Source organism: Lampris incognitus, chromosome 19 (assembly GCF_029633865.1).
Source record: "Lampris incognitus isolate fLamInc1 chromosome 19, fLamInc1.hap2, whole genome shotgun sequence".
In the NCBI taxonomy this organism is placed as follows: domain Eukaryota; kingdom Metazoa; phylum Chordata; class Actinopteri; order Lampriformes; family Lampridae; genus Lampris; species Lampris incognitus.
In genome coordinates, this window is record NC_079229.1 from 9,888,093 (window position 1) to 9,905,188 (window position 17,096).

Genomic DNA, 17,096 nt, shown 5'->3' on the forward strand with positions numbered 1-17,096 from the left:
AAACGCTGAAGAGCCTTTGTGAAGGGCACGCTGAGCGTAAATAACTACCAGCAATAATAGGGCGGAATTATTGCCACCTGCTGTCATCTGACCACAGCAGGCAGGGACCCAGAGTGAACAAATCTACGGTACGACTCATCAAGCACCCCAGGGGGCCAGATTCAGCTTTGGGGTCTACGGCAGAGCTGGCCGTGGATGTGACCGATACCAGCGAAAACAGATGTGGCGTGCCCTGGCTGTGCAGAGGAATAGGGCTCATACAGTACTCTGCAGCTGCCAAGCACTGGCAGCGGTCCTGAGCTTAAACCAGGCCCTGACGGAGGCTGTGTGGCGTTTCTTACTGAGAGGCTGCTGTCCCCTATCGTTCAGCGCTGTGAACAACAACGACTCAGTCAAAACAAGACAATGCAAGCAGATTCGAACAAAAGAGGCAGCAGGTACCAAGCATGATGTCTTCCGGTTTATAATGACCTCAGTAGCAATGAGTTTGCGACTGCTGCACAATTTGTTCTTATTTTTTATTTTTTTGAGGGGGTCAGATGGGGGGGGGTTAAACAACTGCAAGACCTGCAAGTAAGGAGTGCACATTACACTTAAGGAGGGCCGAAATATTACATAATGAGCAAAAAATAGGACCAAGCAATACTATATATAAAATACGTATATCTATCTTATATATTTATATATAACATTTTTATACTTATATTTTTTCTATATGTTTGTATTTCTATATATAGTTAATATATTTCTAACTTTTTTATTTATTTTTATATAGTCTTATATATATTTTATTTTTATATATTTGCATATTATATGTATTTTTTAAATATGTTTCTATATTCTAATGGATATTTATTTTTATATATTTATAATATTTGTATATCTATTTTCCTATAAAAAAACTGCTACTAATACTAGTAATAAACGGTACTTGAAATACGGCCCTGGTAGAAGAGCATGTGGAACCAGACAGAGGTCTAAGCATGCAGACACTGAACCCCCCAGTTAGGGATGATAGGAGCACTCCTCCATAGATGACTTTGACCTCTGACCTCTTTACTGCCTGGAGTTCAAGTGAGGATGATTTCCCTGTGTATCGCATTATCCCCACTTTAACCGCTATTTTCCATCCTCCGCTATCAAGTCGATAGTCAAGCCTGGGATTCAGACTCCAGACGAGCGCTTGTGTGCTAATCACTAATCTCTTTATTGTGCCGCATCCCATAATAATTGGCGTGCCAGGGTGTCCTCTGGGGAACCTTTGCATGGTCCACGCCGGTATAACTCTGTTACCACAGTGACGGGACCCGCCCCACTTTCTTTAAGGCAGGGATTTTACAAACACTGCCCTCGAGCCAAACCGCTGAGCTTTCTTCTTTCATGTGTCCACGGGGAGATTTGCTGCTACGGCGCTAACATTTGTAGCGTATGCAACAGAGAGAGGGGGATGAGATGGGGAGGGGAGAGAGAGAGAGAGAGTGAGAGAGAGGTAGATAGAGGGAGAGAGAGAAAGAGGAGAGAGAGACGGAGAGAGCGAGAGACAGACAGACAGAGTGAGAGAGAGAGGAGAGCAAGCGAGCGAGCGATAGGGAGGTGTAGATAGAGAGCGGGAGAGAGAGAGAGGAGAGAGAGAGAGGAGAGAGAGAGAAGAGAGCGAGAGAGAGGGGTAGAGAGAGGTAGAGAGAGAGAGAGGTAGACAGAGGGAGAGAGAGGAGCGAGCGATAGAGAGAGGGGGTAGAGAGGGGGACAGAGTGAGAGAGAGAGCGAGAGAGAGGTAGATAGAGGTCGATAGAGGGAGAGAGAGAAAGAGGAGAGAGTGACACGGCGAGAGAGAGACAGCAAGAGAGAGACAGAGAGAGACCAAGCGAGCAAGAGAGAGGTAGATCGAGCGAGACAGACAGAGAGAGAGAGAGAGAGAGAGAGAGAGAGAGGTGGATCGAGCGAGACAGACAGAGAGAGAGAGAGAGAGAGAGAGAGAGAGAGAGAGAGAGAGAGAGAGAGAGAGAGAGAGAGAGAGAGAGAGAGGTGGATCGAGCGAGACAGAGAGAGAGAGAGAGAGAGAGAGAGAGAGAGAGAGAGGTAGATCGAGCGAGACAGAGAGAGAGAGAGAGAGAGAGAGAGAGAGAGAGAGAGATCGAGCGAGACAGAGAGAGAGAGAGAGAGAGAGAGAGAGAGAGAGAGAGAGAGAGAGAGAGGTAGATCGAGCGAGACAGAGAGAGAGAGAGAGAGAGAGAGAGAGAGAGAGAGAGAGAGGTAGATCGAGCGAGACAGAGAGAGAGAGAGAGAGAGAGAGAGAGAGAGAGAGAGAGAGAGAGAGAGAGAGAGAGAGAGAGAAAGAGGGGTTTCTATCATGGCCGCCCTTCTCGTTTAACCTGCAGAGTGTGACGGCCTGACTTTAAGCAGCAACAGGACCAGTCAAGTCCGGCGCCTTGGCATCCAAGAATGTGCACGTGACGGGACATGTTCCCTGCCTCCCTCCCAGGGGTGCGTTTATGGAGGAGGAGGAGGAGGAGCAGATCTGCAGGGAGCAGGAAAAGAGGGAAAGATAACATCTGTAACCTTTCGTTGGAAGACCGGCTTAACAGTCGGTAAATACGTCACGCTGATTGCAGCGAAGGTAAAAAGGCAACACAACGTCTGCGGCGGCTCGACAGACAACAACAGGAGTCTGCTGACAACACAGCTTCACGCAATCTGATGTCATTTGTTGTGATGCAAACCCCCAAAAAAGCACTCCTGCGGCTGAGTACCAAGTACACAGCAGTCCACCGCAGCAGAATATATGCCACGTCATTATTCAAACCTCTTGACCTCTGAGGTTTTCTCTGTACTAACACTTCCTTCTCCGTTCTTACAGAACTCACAGTTGATATCGATATCCACCAGTCCTGAGATTGTTTTGCTGGTGGGATAAATATTGTGTGCAGTTTTGCAACGCACGTCTTTCAGTGTGTTGGGGGAGAAGCCACACCGTCCCCCAGTGAATATCAGAAAAATGTCAGCACACAGCAGGATTCTGGGAGAAACCCCCCCCCCCAAAAAAACTGAGGATTATTTTGTTGCTCAAACCAATCATTCAATTAAGCTAGAAGCCAAGGATGTAGTACGATATCATGAAAACAAAAACCAGAAAGTTCTGGTCAACCTATCAGTCCTACTGGGGAAATACCAGACCCATGAAGCACAGTTCTCCGGGTCTCGCCCATCGTTTCAGCCTTCCAGGATGAGGTCAGAAAGCATTTCCAGTCTATCCAACGTATAAACAATAAGAAATGTGCTCATACGGTTGGTATGATACAATAATTATTCTATTTTTTTTGGAGAAACTTGAATTTTATGCCTACCTCTGTTTAATTATCTTTATTGTCTCTTTATTTATGTATTTTGTTACGTTACATTCACCCTATGTCTTGATAACCTATTGACTGTAATGTAGTGAGAATGGAGTCATATTCTGTTATGTCATCCCTACTTTCTCACGACGCCTCGACATGTCCTGTTGCTGTCTCAGCGTTTGTTGGATGTTTGTTATTGTAATACTCGTTTCCTCAATAAAGACACAATGAAAAACACAAGAAACAAAGAGTTCTGTTGTTCCAATCAATAAACTTGTTAAACGTTAAAAAAAAGGGGAGGGGGGGGGTTCTATGTGCAGAGAACTGTCTTAACCACATAAGGTCCCTTGTTTGCAAAGCTGTGCAAAGAGCCTACAAAGCTCACGGGCGCCATCTAGCGTTCGGGGGCCAGAACAGTCACTTCACACACTTTCATTTCCCAGCTTGCAGACCAAATATGTCTCAACAGTTTGGATATAAACTCCTTACTTAACGTGACTGAGAAGAATAAAGGAGCAGAGTCCAGAGGTTTGCTGGGTGTGGGTGTGAAAGGGGGGGGGGCTTTCCGGGGAAAAGCTGACATCGTCTTGCCGGGGAGGAAAGGGGGCCTGAACAACAATGTCAGGGGTTTGAAACCCAAGAAAATAATCAGGCCAACTTTTCTCACAGAGCCCACTTTAAAACAACAGTGCTGCATAATTCCAGATTTAAAAAAGTGGGCAAAACCCTGCAAACCATCAATGGATCCCAGTATCAAGGACCAGACTACACATGATAACCAAAGAGCACCTCAGGTCCAGGTGGGCCACCGGGACATGGAGCAGGGTTTTCACGTTAGTCTTTTTAGACACTCTTCGAGATATTTCCACAGTCTTTCAACTTACAGAATCCTGTTTTGTCCTTTCCTGTGTGCTACCAGGCCAAGTTCTGTGTACCGTTTTGCACAAACCTACTGGGCGATCAATGATACTGGTGCCGACCTGACTGGACTTGATTCATGAGCCTCATTACACAGCAGCGAGCACTAAATCACTCATAAGATCGCAGATAAAAGTGATACCGTATTCACTGGAATAAAACACCGGCGCTTCTGCATAATTGATTACAGGATATCTGCTCGGGAACGTCCCAGGGCACACCCTCACACATATGCACCTCACAACCTCTGCCGTTTCAGCTAGTCGAAGGCGGACTACGTCCGACTTTCCCCTCTGCCTCGTCTTCGATCTCGTTAACAGGTGCAGAGATAAGGTGGAGGGATGGGGTCGAGCTAGCTCCTCCCTGCTAGCCCGTCCCAGCCTTCACTACCTTTCAGGCTAAACCAGACAAGCCGAGTCGAGCCTCGTTTTGACATTGGACTTGGCGGTATTCTCACGTAGAAAACACCGAGGGCATCACACAACAGACTACACAATATGAATGTAAACTATTAATAAGACACGTTAGCCCCTAGCTAACGGGTCTGACCCTTTAGCCCAGCGGTTAGTGATGTCGCCTTGTGGTGCAGTACACACCGTATCGAATCCCGCACCGGGCAAGAAAATAACCGGTTACATGAAGACTAGGAGCACGTGGGTATGTCTTGGAAGGAGTACTATCTCAGTATCCAAGAAACTCCACCCATCTAAGAATATCAATATGTTGTAAAGAGATTGAAGAAATAATAAAGTAGTCTTGGGGCATCCGGGTAGTGTAGCGGTCTATTCCGTTGCCTACCAACATGGGGCTCGCCGGTCCGAATCCCCGTGTTACCCCCGGCTTGGTCGGGCGTCCCTACAGATACAATTGGCCGTGTCTGCCGGTGGGAAGCCGGATGTGGGTGATGTGGGTATGTGACCTGGTCGCTGTACTAGCGCCTCCTTAGGTCAGCCGGGGCGCCTGTTGGGGGTGGGGGGGGGAACTGGGGGGTATAGCGTGATCCTCCCACGCGCTACGCCCCCCTGGTGAAACTCCTCACTGTCAGGTGAAAAGAAGCGGCTGGCGATTCCACATGTATCGGAGGAGGCATGTGGTAGTCTGCAGCCCTCCCCGGATCAGCAGAGGGGGTGAGGCAGCGACTGGGACGGCTCGGACGAGTGGGGTAAATGGCCAAGTACAATTGGGGAGAAAAAGAGGGGGAGACCCCCATCCCCCAAATAAACTATCTGTGTACATACACACTGCAAAATTAATACAACATTTGCAAAACAGCAAAGCCTTGCACATTTTTTATGGCCTTGCTTATTTACGAGTTATGTTATGATTTTGGTACTTTCACGTTGTGAAAAACAAACAAACAAACAAACAAACAAGAACACAAAACTGTGCTTACCCAATGATCCCACAAGAGATTATTGTTCCCAAGAGGGCAAAGGTCAGCACAGATCCCAGGTTGTTGATGAATCGTCTCTGGAACAGTAGTTAACACAAATTAGTCGTGACCGGGACAAAGAAACAAACAAACAAACAAACAAACAAACAAACAAACAAACCATCCCTTTAGAAGCGGGTTCAGCCGCGGGTCAGTGCAGCATTAACGCTCAAAATACAAATACGACTTGAGGGGAAATGCTCATTGTAAATAACGACTGGACATCACGTGGTGGTGCTCCAGGGTGGATGAGTCTAACAACGGCCTTGGGAGACTACCTACATACCCGAGGACGCTAAGATATTTCAAAATAGGCAAGTAAGTGTGGGAATGATCGGTATATTTTTCGAAAGAGGGCAAAAGGCAAGAATGAACAATAGCAAATAGATAATCTCTGCATTAAAACCCCATACAGCGAAGAAGAAGACGGAGACGAAGAAGAAGAAGATGGAGACGAAGAAGAAGAAGGAGGAGGAGGAGGAGGCAAAGCAAGTTTATTTGTAAAGCAGCATGGACGTATCCATGTATAGCACCTTGTCGCAGAGGTCATTCAAAGTGCTTTACAGGCAAAAGATAAGAAAAAAGCATAACGAAGAAGAAGAAGAAGAAGAAGAAAGGAAGAAGAAAAAGAAGGAAGAAGAAGAAGAAGGAAGGAAGGAGGGTTGAAGAAGTAGAAGAAGGAAGGAAGAAAATGAATGACGAAATAGAAAGAAGGAAGAAGGCATCCGGGTAGCGTAGCGGTCTATTCCGTTGCCTACCAACACGAGGATCGCCGGCTCAAATCCTCGTGTTACTTCCGGCTTGGTCGGGCGTCTCCGCAGACACAATTGGCCGTGTCTGCGGGTGGGAAGCCGGATGCGGGTATGTATCCTGGTCGCTGCAATAGCGCCTCCTCTGGTCGTTCGGGGCGCCTGTTGGGGGGGGGGGGACTGGGGGAATAGCTTGATCCTCCCACGCGCTACGTCCCCCTGGCGAAACTCCTCACTGTCAGGTGAAAAGGAGCGGCTGGCGACTCCACATGTATCGGAGGAGGCGTGTGGTAGTCTGCAGCCCTCCCCGGCTCTGCAGAGGGGGCGGAGCAGCGACTGAGAAGGCTCGGAAGAGTGGGGTAATTGGCCAAGTACAATTGGGAGAAAAAGGGGGTAAAAATCCCCCCCCCCAAAAAAAAGAAGAAGAAGAAGAACAAGAAAGAAAGAACAAAAGAAAGAAATGGAAAGCGTCTTTGATGCTTCGCCTCTTGCTGAAGGCCTGTCAGGACAACGGTCTCACCTGATTAAGGGTGTAGGCTCCATGGAAGATGATGGGCGGCAGGAACAGATTGAGAAGCACCTCAGGATCAAAGGTCACCTGTAAAAAGTCAAAGCTGTTGTGTTGGTGACTGAGAGAGTCGGGGGGGGGGGGTTGATACGCTATTATTGAATGTGACAGCATGATGGACATCTATCACCACACACGTCTGTCCATTCCAGACGGAGAGAGACATTGTTTTCGTTTCACTTTAGTTTGCAGTATCACCGTCATCTCTGGGGTACGACGAGACCTCCTGTGCCCATCGCTTTGGAACAAAAGTACTGTCAGGTGCACCGAATAGGGCCGCGGGCATAAATCTGTCAAGAACCGTTCATGCCGGGACTAACTTTCCCACCCCAGTGAGCTGGAGGGCTTCACATCAGCAGTCCCTGGGTATCCCCTAAACGGCAGAGTACCTGAAAGTAAAAGTTAACGTGTCTCTAGTGACTACAAGCAGCCTAATGTTGGCTGCTGTTTGAGCTCATGTCATCAGTCAGCTCATTTGCTATGGCTGCAACGGATGCTATGGCCGACTGGCTAGCAAGCTAACAGCTGATGTCATCCATTATCCAAGCTGCTTACCCCAATCGGGCTCGCAGGGATGCTGGAGCCTATCCCAGCAGTCATTGGGCGGCAGGCGGGGAGACACCCTGGACAGGCCGACACACACACACACACACACACACACACACACACACACACACACACACACACACACACACACACACACACACACAAGGATAATTCAGTACAGCCAATTCACCTGACCTACATGTCTTTGGACTGTGGGAGGAAACCGGAGCACCCGGAGGAAACCCACGCAGAACCGGGGAGAACATGCAAACTCCACACAGAGGACGACCCGAGATGACCCCCAAGGCTGGACAACCCCGGGGTTCGAACCCAGGGCCTTCTTGCTGTGAGGCGACTGCGCTAACCACTGTGCCGCCGGCTGATGTGATTTTACAGCAAAACTGATGACATGAATCAGCGCTGATAAATATCAGCAGGAATAGTGTGTACCATGTATGCTGAGGTCTGTGAGCAGGTTTGTGGGTTTGAGACCTAGCTCAGAAATGTCTCTGCACATCATTCTCAATCCTACATTTTCTGCCCGTCACTGTCCAGTCAATAAAATAAATAAAAGAATATAAAAAACACAAAAAAAGCTTAAAGGGATACTTAGGTTACCGGGGTTTTTACTATGTGTCCAACTTACACAGAGTCAAACAAACTTATGGACACCCTTTTTAATCCTGTGCTTGTAGTTTGAAGGTACATTGAATTTAGCCTAGTTTTGCTCTATTGCTGGATGTCACCAGGGATCATTAGCAGCTTCTCTCAGAAGAGGGAAATACATCTTCTCTGAAGTCGACCATTAAATTCACTCATTAGCCTAGTATTAATAATTTTTCTAAACCAATGCTTTCACACGTGCATGCAACACCCTAAAAATGAAATTATAGTTTTGGATATTTTCTGTAATATGCATATCCACTTTTTTCCTGCTTAAGAAGATGCACAATGGGAAAATAGGTATAACTATAATCTAATCTTTAGGCTTTTGCATGTGCTTGTGAAGATGTCGGTTAAGCATAGCAGCTCCTAGCAGCGGATGTCTACCAAGACCGCTAGCAGCTCCTCTTGAAAGATGGAAAATGCATCTTTGCATTTTCCATCTTTCAAGAGGAGCTGCTAGCGGTCTTGGTAGACATCCGATAGCAGTTGAGCTAAGCTAGCTAGGCCAAACTCGCCGTTCAAGATAGTGTAAGGAGCATGAATGAGTAGACTCCGTTAGCCAGTTAGCTAACGGGCCGGACCCCTCAGTCGACTGGTTAACGTAGTCGCCCATGGTGCGGGAAACGCGGGTTCGCGTCCCGGCTGCGGCGGTTCCCGGCTGCTCCCTGAATATATCTTCAAAGTACATGTACTGACATAAAAAAAAGATATTCACAAATTTGTCTGACTTTTGATGTAAGTGAGACATAATCGTAAAAACTCCCGGAGGCCAAAATATCTCTTTAAAGGAAAATCGATTAGTGGTTCTCTGAGTCATGCTGTCAAGAGTTGTGAACCTTCAACATGGCGATCAGATCACCTGGCAGCCCGCTATGGGCCCTAATACAACTGCTGTTTACCGCATTATCATTCTGCACAGACGCCGTGACTCAGGCGGTGACAGCTGACTGAAGCGGAGCAGAACGCGGAGTGAGACGTCTAATTGACTGTCAGTCTCCACCGAGGAGGGTCCCAGTGCTCATATGAATAAGGATAAGGGAGTATCTTACGGTGCAACGTTATGAGCCAAGCAGATCTTGAAACATCGGGGGGGAGGGGCTTAGCCCAGCCCAGAAATCTTTAGATTTCCCCCCAATAATTGCACCGTTTTCACGTTATTTCAGAGTAGAATGGACATAAGATGCGAGACACTGTGCTCCACCAAAAGGTTGCGGTCAGGTGCGTAGGCTGGCTTTCATAACATGAAATAACCATAAGCAAAAAATGAGGGCAATCTGAGTTCTCATTCAACTTTGTTATTATGTTGCCAATGTTCCATGATAAAGCCGACCAACCCTGGTCTCACAGCTTCAGCTTCTGTTGCGTCACAAGGTCTGCTTTCGAACCGTGACAATCTGTGTTAACTCTGTCTTATCTGTCTATCTGATACCCTCCTCTTCGTCATCTCTCTAGTAGCTCTTTTGGTGTCTCATCTGTCTGTCGCACACCTCATCTCCTCTGCTCTCTCCTCTTCTCTTCCCCTCTCTCCTGCCCTGCTCATGATTACATCATCAACTACTAATACGACTTTTGGTTGCTCCCGTTAGGGGTCGCCACAGGCAGATCATCCGTTTCCATCTCTTCCTGTCCTCTGCATCTTCCTCTGTCACGCCAGCCACCTGCATGTCCTCCCTCACCACATCCATAAACCTCCTCTTTGGCCTTCCTCTTTTCCTCTTCCCCGGCAGCTCCATATTCAGCATCCTTCTCCCAACATACCCAGCATCTCTCCTCCACACATGTCCAAACCATCTCAATCTTACCTCTCTTGCTTTGTCTCCAAACTGTCCAACCTGAGCGGTCCCTCTAATATAATCGTTCCCAATCATGTCCTTCTTCGTCACTCCCACTGAAAATCTTAGCATCTTCAACTCTGCCACCTCCAGCTCCGCCTCCTGTCTTTTCATCAGTGCCACTGTCTCCAAACCATATAACATAGCTGGTCTCACTACCATCTTGTAAACCTTCTCTTTAACTCTTGCTGGTACCCCTCTGGCGCAAATCACTCCTGACACTCTTCTCCACCCACTCCACCCTGCCTGCACTCTCTTCTTCACCTCTCTTCCACACGCCTCGTTACTTTGAAGAGTTGACCCCAAGTATTTAAACTCATACACCTTCGTCACCTCTACTCCTTGCATCCTCAGCATTCTGCTGTCCTCCCTCTCGTTCACGCATATGTATTCCATGTTGCTCCTACTGACTTTCATTCCTCTTCTCTCCAGTGCATACCTCCACCTCTCCAGGCTCTCCTCCACCTGCACCCTACTCTCACTACAGATCACAATGTCATCTGCAAACATCATAGTCCACGGAGACTCCTGCCTCCATTGCAAACAAGAAAAGGTTCAGAGTCGATCCTTGATGTAATCCCACCACCACCTTGAACCCATCTGTCATTCCAACCACACACCTCACCACTATCACACTTCCCTCATACATATCCTGCACCACTCCTACATACTTCTCTGCAACTCCCGACTTCCTCATACAATACCACACCTCCTCTCTCGGCACCCTGTCATATGCTTTCTCTAAATCCACAAAGACACAGTGTAACTCCTTCTGGCCTTCTCTATACTCACAGCAAACATTGCATCTGTGGTGCTCTTTTGTGACGTGAAACCATACTGCTGCTCGCTAATCGTCTCCGCTCCTCTTAACCTAGCTCCTATTACTCTTTCCCATATCTTCATGCTGTGGCTGATCAACTTTCTGCACATCTGATCAACAGTTCTGCACATCGCCCTTTTTCTTGAAAATCAGTACCAGTATGCTTCTTCTCCACTCCTCAGGCATCCTCTCACTTTCCAAGATTGTGTTAAACAATCTAGTTAAAAACCCCACTGCCATCTCTCCTAAACATCTCCATGCCTCCACAGGTACTATGTCATCAGGACCAATCGCCTTTCCATTCTTCATCCTCTTCATAGCTGCCCTCACTTCCTTCTTGCTAATCCACCGCACTTCCTGGTTCACTATCCCCACATCATCCAACCTTCTCTCTCTCTCATTTTCTCCATTCATCAGCCCCTCAAAGTACTCCTTCCACCTTCTCAGCACACTCTCCCCTCTTATCAGCACATTTCCATCTCTATCCTTCATCACTCTAACCTGCTGCACATCCTTCCCAGCTCGCTCCCTCTGTCTAGCCAATCAGTGCAAGTCCTTTTCTCCTTCCTTAGTGTCTAACCTCTCTTACAATTCACCATACGCCTTTTCCTTTGCCTTCGCCACCTCTCTCTTCACTTTATGCTGCATCTCTTTGTGCTCTTGTCTACTTTCTTCATCTCTCTGACTAAACCCAGCCAGTGAGGATGCACAAGCCAGTGCATTCTTAGTGCCGGTCCCAAGCCCAGATAAATGGGGAGGGTTGCATCAGGAAGGGCATCCGGCGTAAAATCTTTGCCAAATCACACATGCGGATCATGAATCATGAATCAGATCATCATCACGTGTTATTTATCAATTTATCTTATACAGACTAAACCAATTACTAGAACACACAAACCAATATCAGATTATACAAAAGCAAGCCATGAATGAACTATTCCACCCCATAGGGGCTAAATAGTCACCAAAAGCAAACCATCAATGCACTATTCCACCCCATAGGGGCTAAATAGTCATCAGTGCTCATTATTCCGAATGGACTGACAGTCACACAACACAGCAAAACTATTGGATGCCAGCTACAGGCCAATATTCAATGCAGTACAGATACCTTCCCCTGGATCATCACCTTGCCATGATGGCTAAGCTTGCATGTATCAATGATCCCAAAAGCTATGCCGTCTGGTGCTGGACTCCTGGTAGGGTCACCCAAGGCAAGGGGGAGGTTCCAGATGAAGTGCAATCCAGCAAAGACGTCAATGGCAGAAATGGCGGAAGATGTCTCCAGATCATAACGGCAGTGAAGGCGGATAAAGGCTGCAACAGAGGGTGGTCCCCAATTGTCTTGGTTCTGCATGCCATTGGACTCTGGCCACCCCCTGCCAAGGACTGTGTGGTGGCTGCAGGCACATCAGCCACCCCACGTAAAAAGCTGTCGCACACAGGCGTCCTCCTGCAAGGATCCCCACAAGGACCTAGAAGGAGGACAGTCATACTCGACCACGAGTGACCATGACCATGATGGTAAGGATGAGTACAGATGTACATCAATCAGCTTTCTCTTGCTACTTATTACTTACTGCAGTGTAATCAGTGGATTCTGTGCTCTCTCCATCTGACAACATCTATCTTCACGGCCTCACCCCTTCCTATGTTGTGTACTTGTTGCTCTTTCAAGTTCTCTCTCTCTCTCCCTTTCTCGCTCTCTCGCTCTCTCTCATTGTATCTGTTAACATTGTGGCATCTGCTGATACAGCAACAGGAGATGACTCTTCATCCCCCTACTCTAGCCTCACCTACACTTCGTTGCCTTCATCCTTTTTCTTTTTAAAAAAAGATTCTTATATCCATAACCTTCAAGTCTTGCCTTGATGAATTAGCTAGCTAGCTACCACCACATGCCAACAACGGTGAGCTCTGTAACCGGTGTGTGTGTGTGTGTGTGTGTGTGTGTGTGTGTGTGTGTGTGTGTGTGTGTGTGTGTGTGTGTGTGTGTGTGTGTGTGTGTGTGTGTGTGTCTCTCTCTCTCTCTCTCTCTCTCTCTCTCTCTCTCTCTCTCTCTCTCTCTCTCTCTCTCTGTGTGCCAAGCAGCGTGAAATAGATATGCTGCTTTAATGACACACAGAGGACCCAAAATGTACTTGCGTTATTGATCAACGATATCATTTCAAGGGCTTTAATGCATGATCAGAATGACAGATGAATAGATCCAGGGCTATCGTTTTCATTATTCTTATTTTTATTAAAACAAAATACAAATGTTTGAGATCGGGGCTATTCATAAAACAGGCTGTAGCCTCGGATGCCCAGGCCTAACGACGCCGCTGGAGCTCAGAAAACAGATGGTTCTACATTGGGGGGGGGGGGGGACATGCTGGCAATCTCAACAGCCCACAGCATGCCCATAGCTCTCATCTTCAGTATATTAAAGAGTAACCAGAGTGGATATTGCACACACTCTCTCTGCCTCCTCTCTCCAGCAAAGTGATGCAACGCCTGAGACAACTCAAAAAAAGAAGAAAAAAAAAGTAGCCGCTCGTGTCTTTCTCCCCTCAGCACTGCTCAGGTGTTTGTCAGGTGTGTTCTGCAGATCATCATGGGAAGATATCCAGCTGAGATGGTGATATGACCCATAACCCATCATTATACCTCCATCTCTGTGAACGCTGCTATACATCTCAAAAATATCTCATTACACTGTGAAATTTCTATCCCTCACAAAAGGTTAGACATGGTCAACCTTTTGCAAACAGTGGGCAGGGCCCTGCAGGGATGACCATTAACTCAGTAACAATTTAGCAGGTGGAAGAGATATGTAGAATGACAGACAGATGCCCTGTTCGCTATGCGATATTAACACTCTTCCAAGGATGCAGTGCATTTAGGTGAAGATTCATCTGAACTTACTGTCTACGTATGTGTGTTTATCTGTGTCTAAATATCATTTCTGCAACACGAGATTTAATCCCAATACAACTTCAGGCTCTACGGCCTAATGTAGAGTGTAGAAGGCAACCTATTTTCCGTATAATACCTGAATAGATACCAGAGCTACAAACTCGTAATGCCATTCAGGCTTTCAGGCTCAACACAAATTATTCTTTTTTTATTTTTTATTTCTTGCAGCTGCAATTACCCACATAGAACACGATATATATTTGCCATGCCTCTGCATGACAAATGCGAACCGGAATGACCGGAACTAATAAGGAGACAATAATCACTGAATTATGCATATTGCGGTGGCTTCATTGTGAGGGCCGCCAGCACCACAGAGTCTAGGGCTGAGATGTGTTGTATACACTAATTGCCTTTTCAACTGAATGGCACTAAATTTAATCAGACCACAACCTTTAATGCCTCGCTCCCCAATGACACATAATGGACTCGGCAATGCAATTAAATCCTTATCTCTCCCTGCTAGGGCCCCATATGTATTGGACTTAATGGCATGAAAGCCACACAAAATGCTCCAGCTCCTGTAATGGCCTTTATAGTAGCCTCTTCTGGGGTGCTAATAAGACCCAACCATTCAAAGGGACCAAAAATGCAAACCATTAGAAAGGGGTTGCATGGTACCTCAAGGAGTATGCCAGGATCATTCTCCATCGATATCCCCCTTTGTGTGTGTGTGTGCGTGTGTGTGTGTGTGTGTGTGTGTGTGTGTGTGTGTGTGTGTGTGTGTGTGTGTCTCTCTCTCGTACATCCAAAATATTACACTCACATGGAAAAAACAATATTCAAATATGCTCGCTCTACAACTTTTGCTCTATAGCTATCAAAAACATAACCTTCTTGGGAGAGGTAATGAGATTCCTTTAGATGACTAGCATGCATAACAAATATCCATCAAAGTCATGTGAAAGAGTACGCGATTACATGAAACGTGCCTGGAAAGACTCAGCAAAGAAACCAGATCCTCCGCACAAGACGGGTAAATGGTAAAATACAGGGCAATAAAAGGAATTTTTAATTCTAAATCAAAGCCTATAGCAGGAAAAGCACACGTAATGCTATTTGTTTTCAAACACTCCTATCTCAAAAGCCACACAGCTTTTTTTTTCCTACCCAGGGTAGCACGCTGAGCACATGTGCTCTCGTTCACACATTCACTGCCCAGTACAACCACATTCTTCACTGGGAGACACTGAGCAGCTCCACTGGAGCAGTTGATTGGGGGTGGAGGGAGTTTAAGTGCCTTGCTCAAGGTCACCTAAAAGCCATGGGTATTGGGGGGGGGGGCAGTGCCACTCATTCACTCCCCCCACCCACATTTTCCTGCTGGTCCGGGGATCGAACCAGCGACCTTCTGGATTCATTCAGACTCTCAGTCCCACATAGTGCACTCTGTCCCAGATAGCATCCGGATGTGGGCCACTTCAGGCAATGATGCAGCACTCAGAATCAGGATACTTTATTTATCCCTGAGGGGAAATTGAGTTCTATTACAGACACTCACGCTCTAATAACTAAAAACTAACAAGATACAAGATAAGAAAATAGAAACAGAGACAAACAGAAATAAAAGAGAAATAAGAAATAGAAATAAGAACAAAATACATCAACAAGCATGGTGCACATAACACCCGATCTATACTGCACTACCGCAGCACACAACAAGCAGCACAAACAAAGGTCATTTTGTCAGGGCCAGAAGCCCCCGCCCCCAATATGGAAATGTTGGCTTCACTGTGTACATTTTCCCTTCATACAATTGAAATTGCAATTGAAATACTAAATGACATTTCTGTCTGCAGTCTTTACACTTAAAAACACTTAAGCCATACCCACTGCATTAACACCCGTGCATGGGACATGTAGATTAGATGAATGATACCATTCCGTACCCTTTGGCTATACACAATCCATGGCATTGTTAAAAGGGCTATCATAGTCTTCCAAAGTAGTGTTAAAATAGTAGTTTTGACAAGTGCCACCCTAATTAAATGGCTGGCCCCAGCTGCCCCCCCCAGTAAAAAAAACTCCTGGCTACGCCCCTGGCCAGAAGAAAGCACTGAAGGCCTTCTTCTGGCCCTGACAAAATGTGAGCCTGAAGTGGCCCACATAGCAAATATGGCCAAATCTTTTTTGGCAAAGATGCGGTGCTCTCGGCAACATGTGATCTGGATGTGACCCTGAAGTGGCCTGTGTGGTAAACGGTGAATATGGCCCAAATATCACAACACAAATACGGGCCACCTTTGGCAAATATGTGGCACATGCGGCATTGCTATGGCTGGGTTCTGGCCCAGATCTGGCAAACAGCAGCGGACCGCCTAAGTGCGGTATGTGGGCCGGATGCAAGTGTCGGGTGTGGGACGGGTCCGGGCCACAGCAATGTTGCTATCTGGGGTGTCAAGGCTCATACACAGAAGTAGCCATTTTAAATGGATCTATCGCGTGGGTCGAAAATGTCAGCGTTTACCTCGTCAAGCATCGGGAAGAGGGGGCATCCTTGGCTTGTGTGAGGGCTGAGTCCCTCCTCCGTACACCTGTAGCAGCGCGCCTGTGTTGTGACGTTGGTGGTCGCGGGGAGGTGGGTGCCGTTCAGGCAAACACGCACACCCTCCAAGTCTTCCCCTCTTGCGGATGACAAGCACTTCACCGCCAATCCCAAAAGCGCACCTGACGAGGTGCAGAAAGAAAGTCTCATCAGAACATAAACGTGTGCGGGTGACGCTAACGTCTTGAAAATATCAAAATCGGACGTCGATGGAAACATTGGCGTCGTTAATACGAGACCTACTCAGACGGGATTCTAACGTGCTATTTTGAAACAAAATCATCTTCACCACACGTCATGATCGATGTTCAGGAAGTATTCATGCACGGCTTCCGGCCGTCGTCGGCGCCTGTAACTTACCGTACAACATTGCCCCTCCGGTTACATGAATAAACTTAAATCTCATCCGCTTTAACCGCCACATGCTCAGGATGGTTATGATGATCAGCCCGACGACGGTGAGCAGCGCAGCGCCGTCTCGCCTGCGCTTACCGGGCTCCGGCATGTCGCAGCCTCAGAGCACTTGTAACTTTCGGAATTAGTTCCCCCGTCTCACTTGTCACTCATCTCCTCAGCAGCAACATCCGCGTCTCTCAGCCGTCAGCGTCTCATAAGCCGCCACCAGGTGGCGCCATCTGCACAATAATAGATGCTGGCTCCCAGACGCTCCCGCCTGGGGAGAGCCGTGTCGCTCTCCACCAATTTCGATTCCCCGCTTATTTTATAG

At 47.2% G+C, this 17,096-nt stretch overlaps 1 protein-coding gene across 1 annotated transcript in view; it reads right to left on the minus strand.

The window, feature by feature from the left end:
* The window catches only part of LOC130130154 (sodium/hydrogen exchanger 9-like), a 162,885-nt gene extending 146,011 nt beyond the window's left edge, over positions 1-16,874 (minus strand). Inside the window, exons 1-4 of the mRNA XM_056299891.1 lie at positions 16,730-16,874; positions 16,292-16,491; positions 6,955-7,032; positions 5,647-5,723 (exon numbers count right to left, since the gene is read on the minus strand). Of these exons, the coding sequence (XP_056155866.1) occupies positions 5,647-5,723; positions 6,955-7,032; positions 16,292-16,491; positions 16,730-16,874 (500 nt within the window). The remainder of the gene's footprint in view (positions 1-5,646; positions 5,724-6,954; positions 7,033-16,291; positions 16,492-16,729) is intronic.
* Between the last annotated feature and the right edge of the window lie 222 nt (positions 16,875-17,096).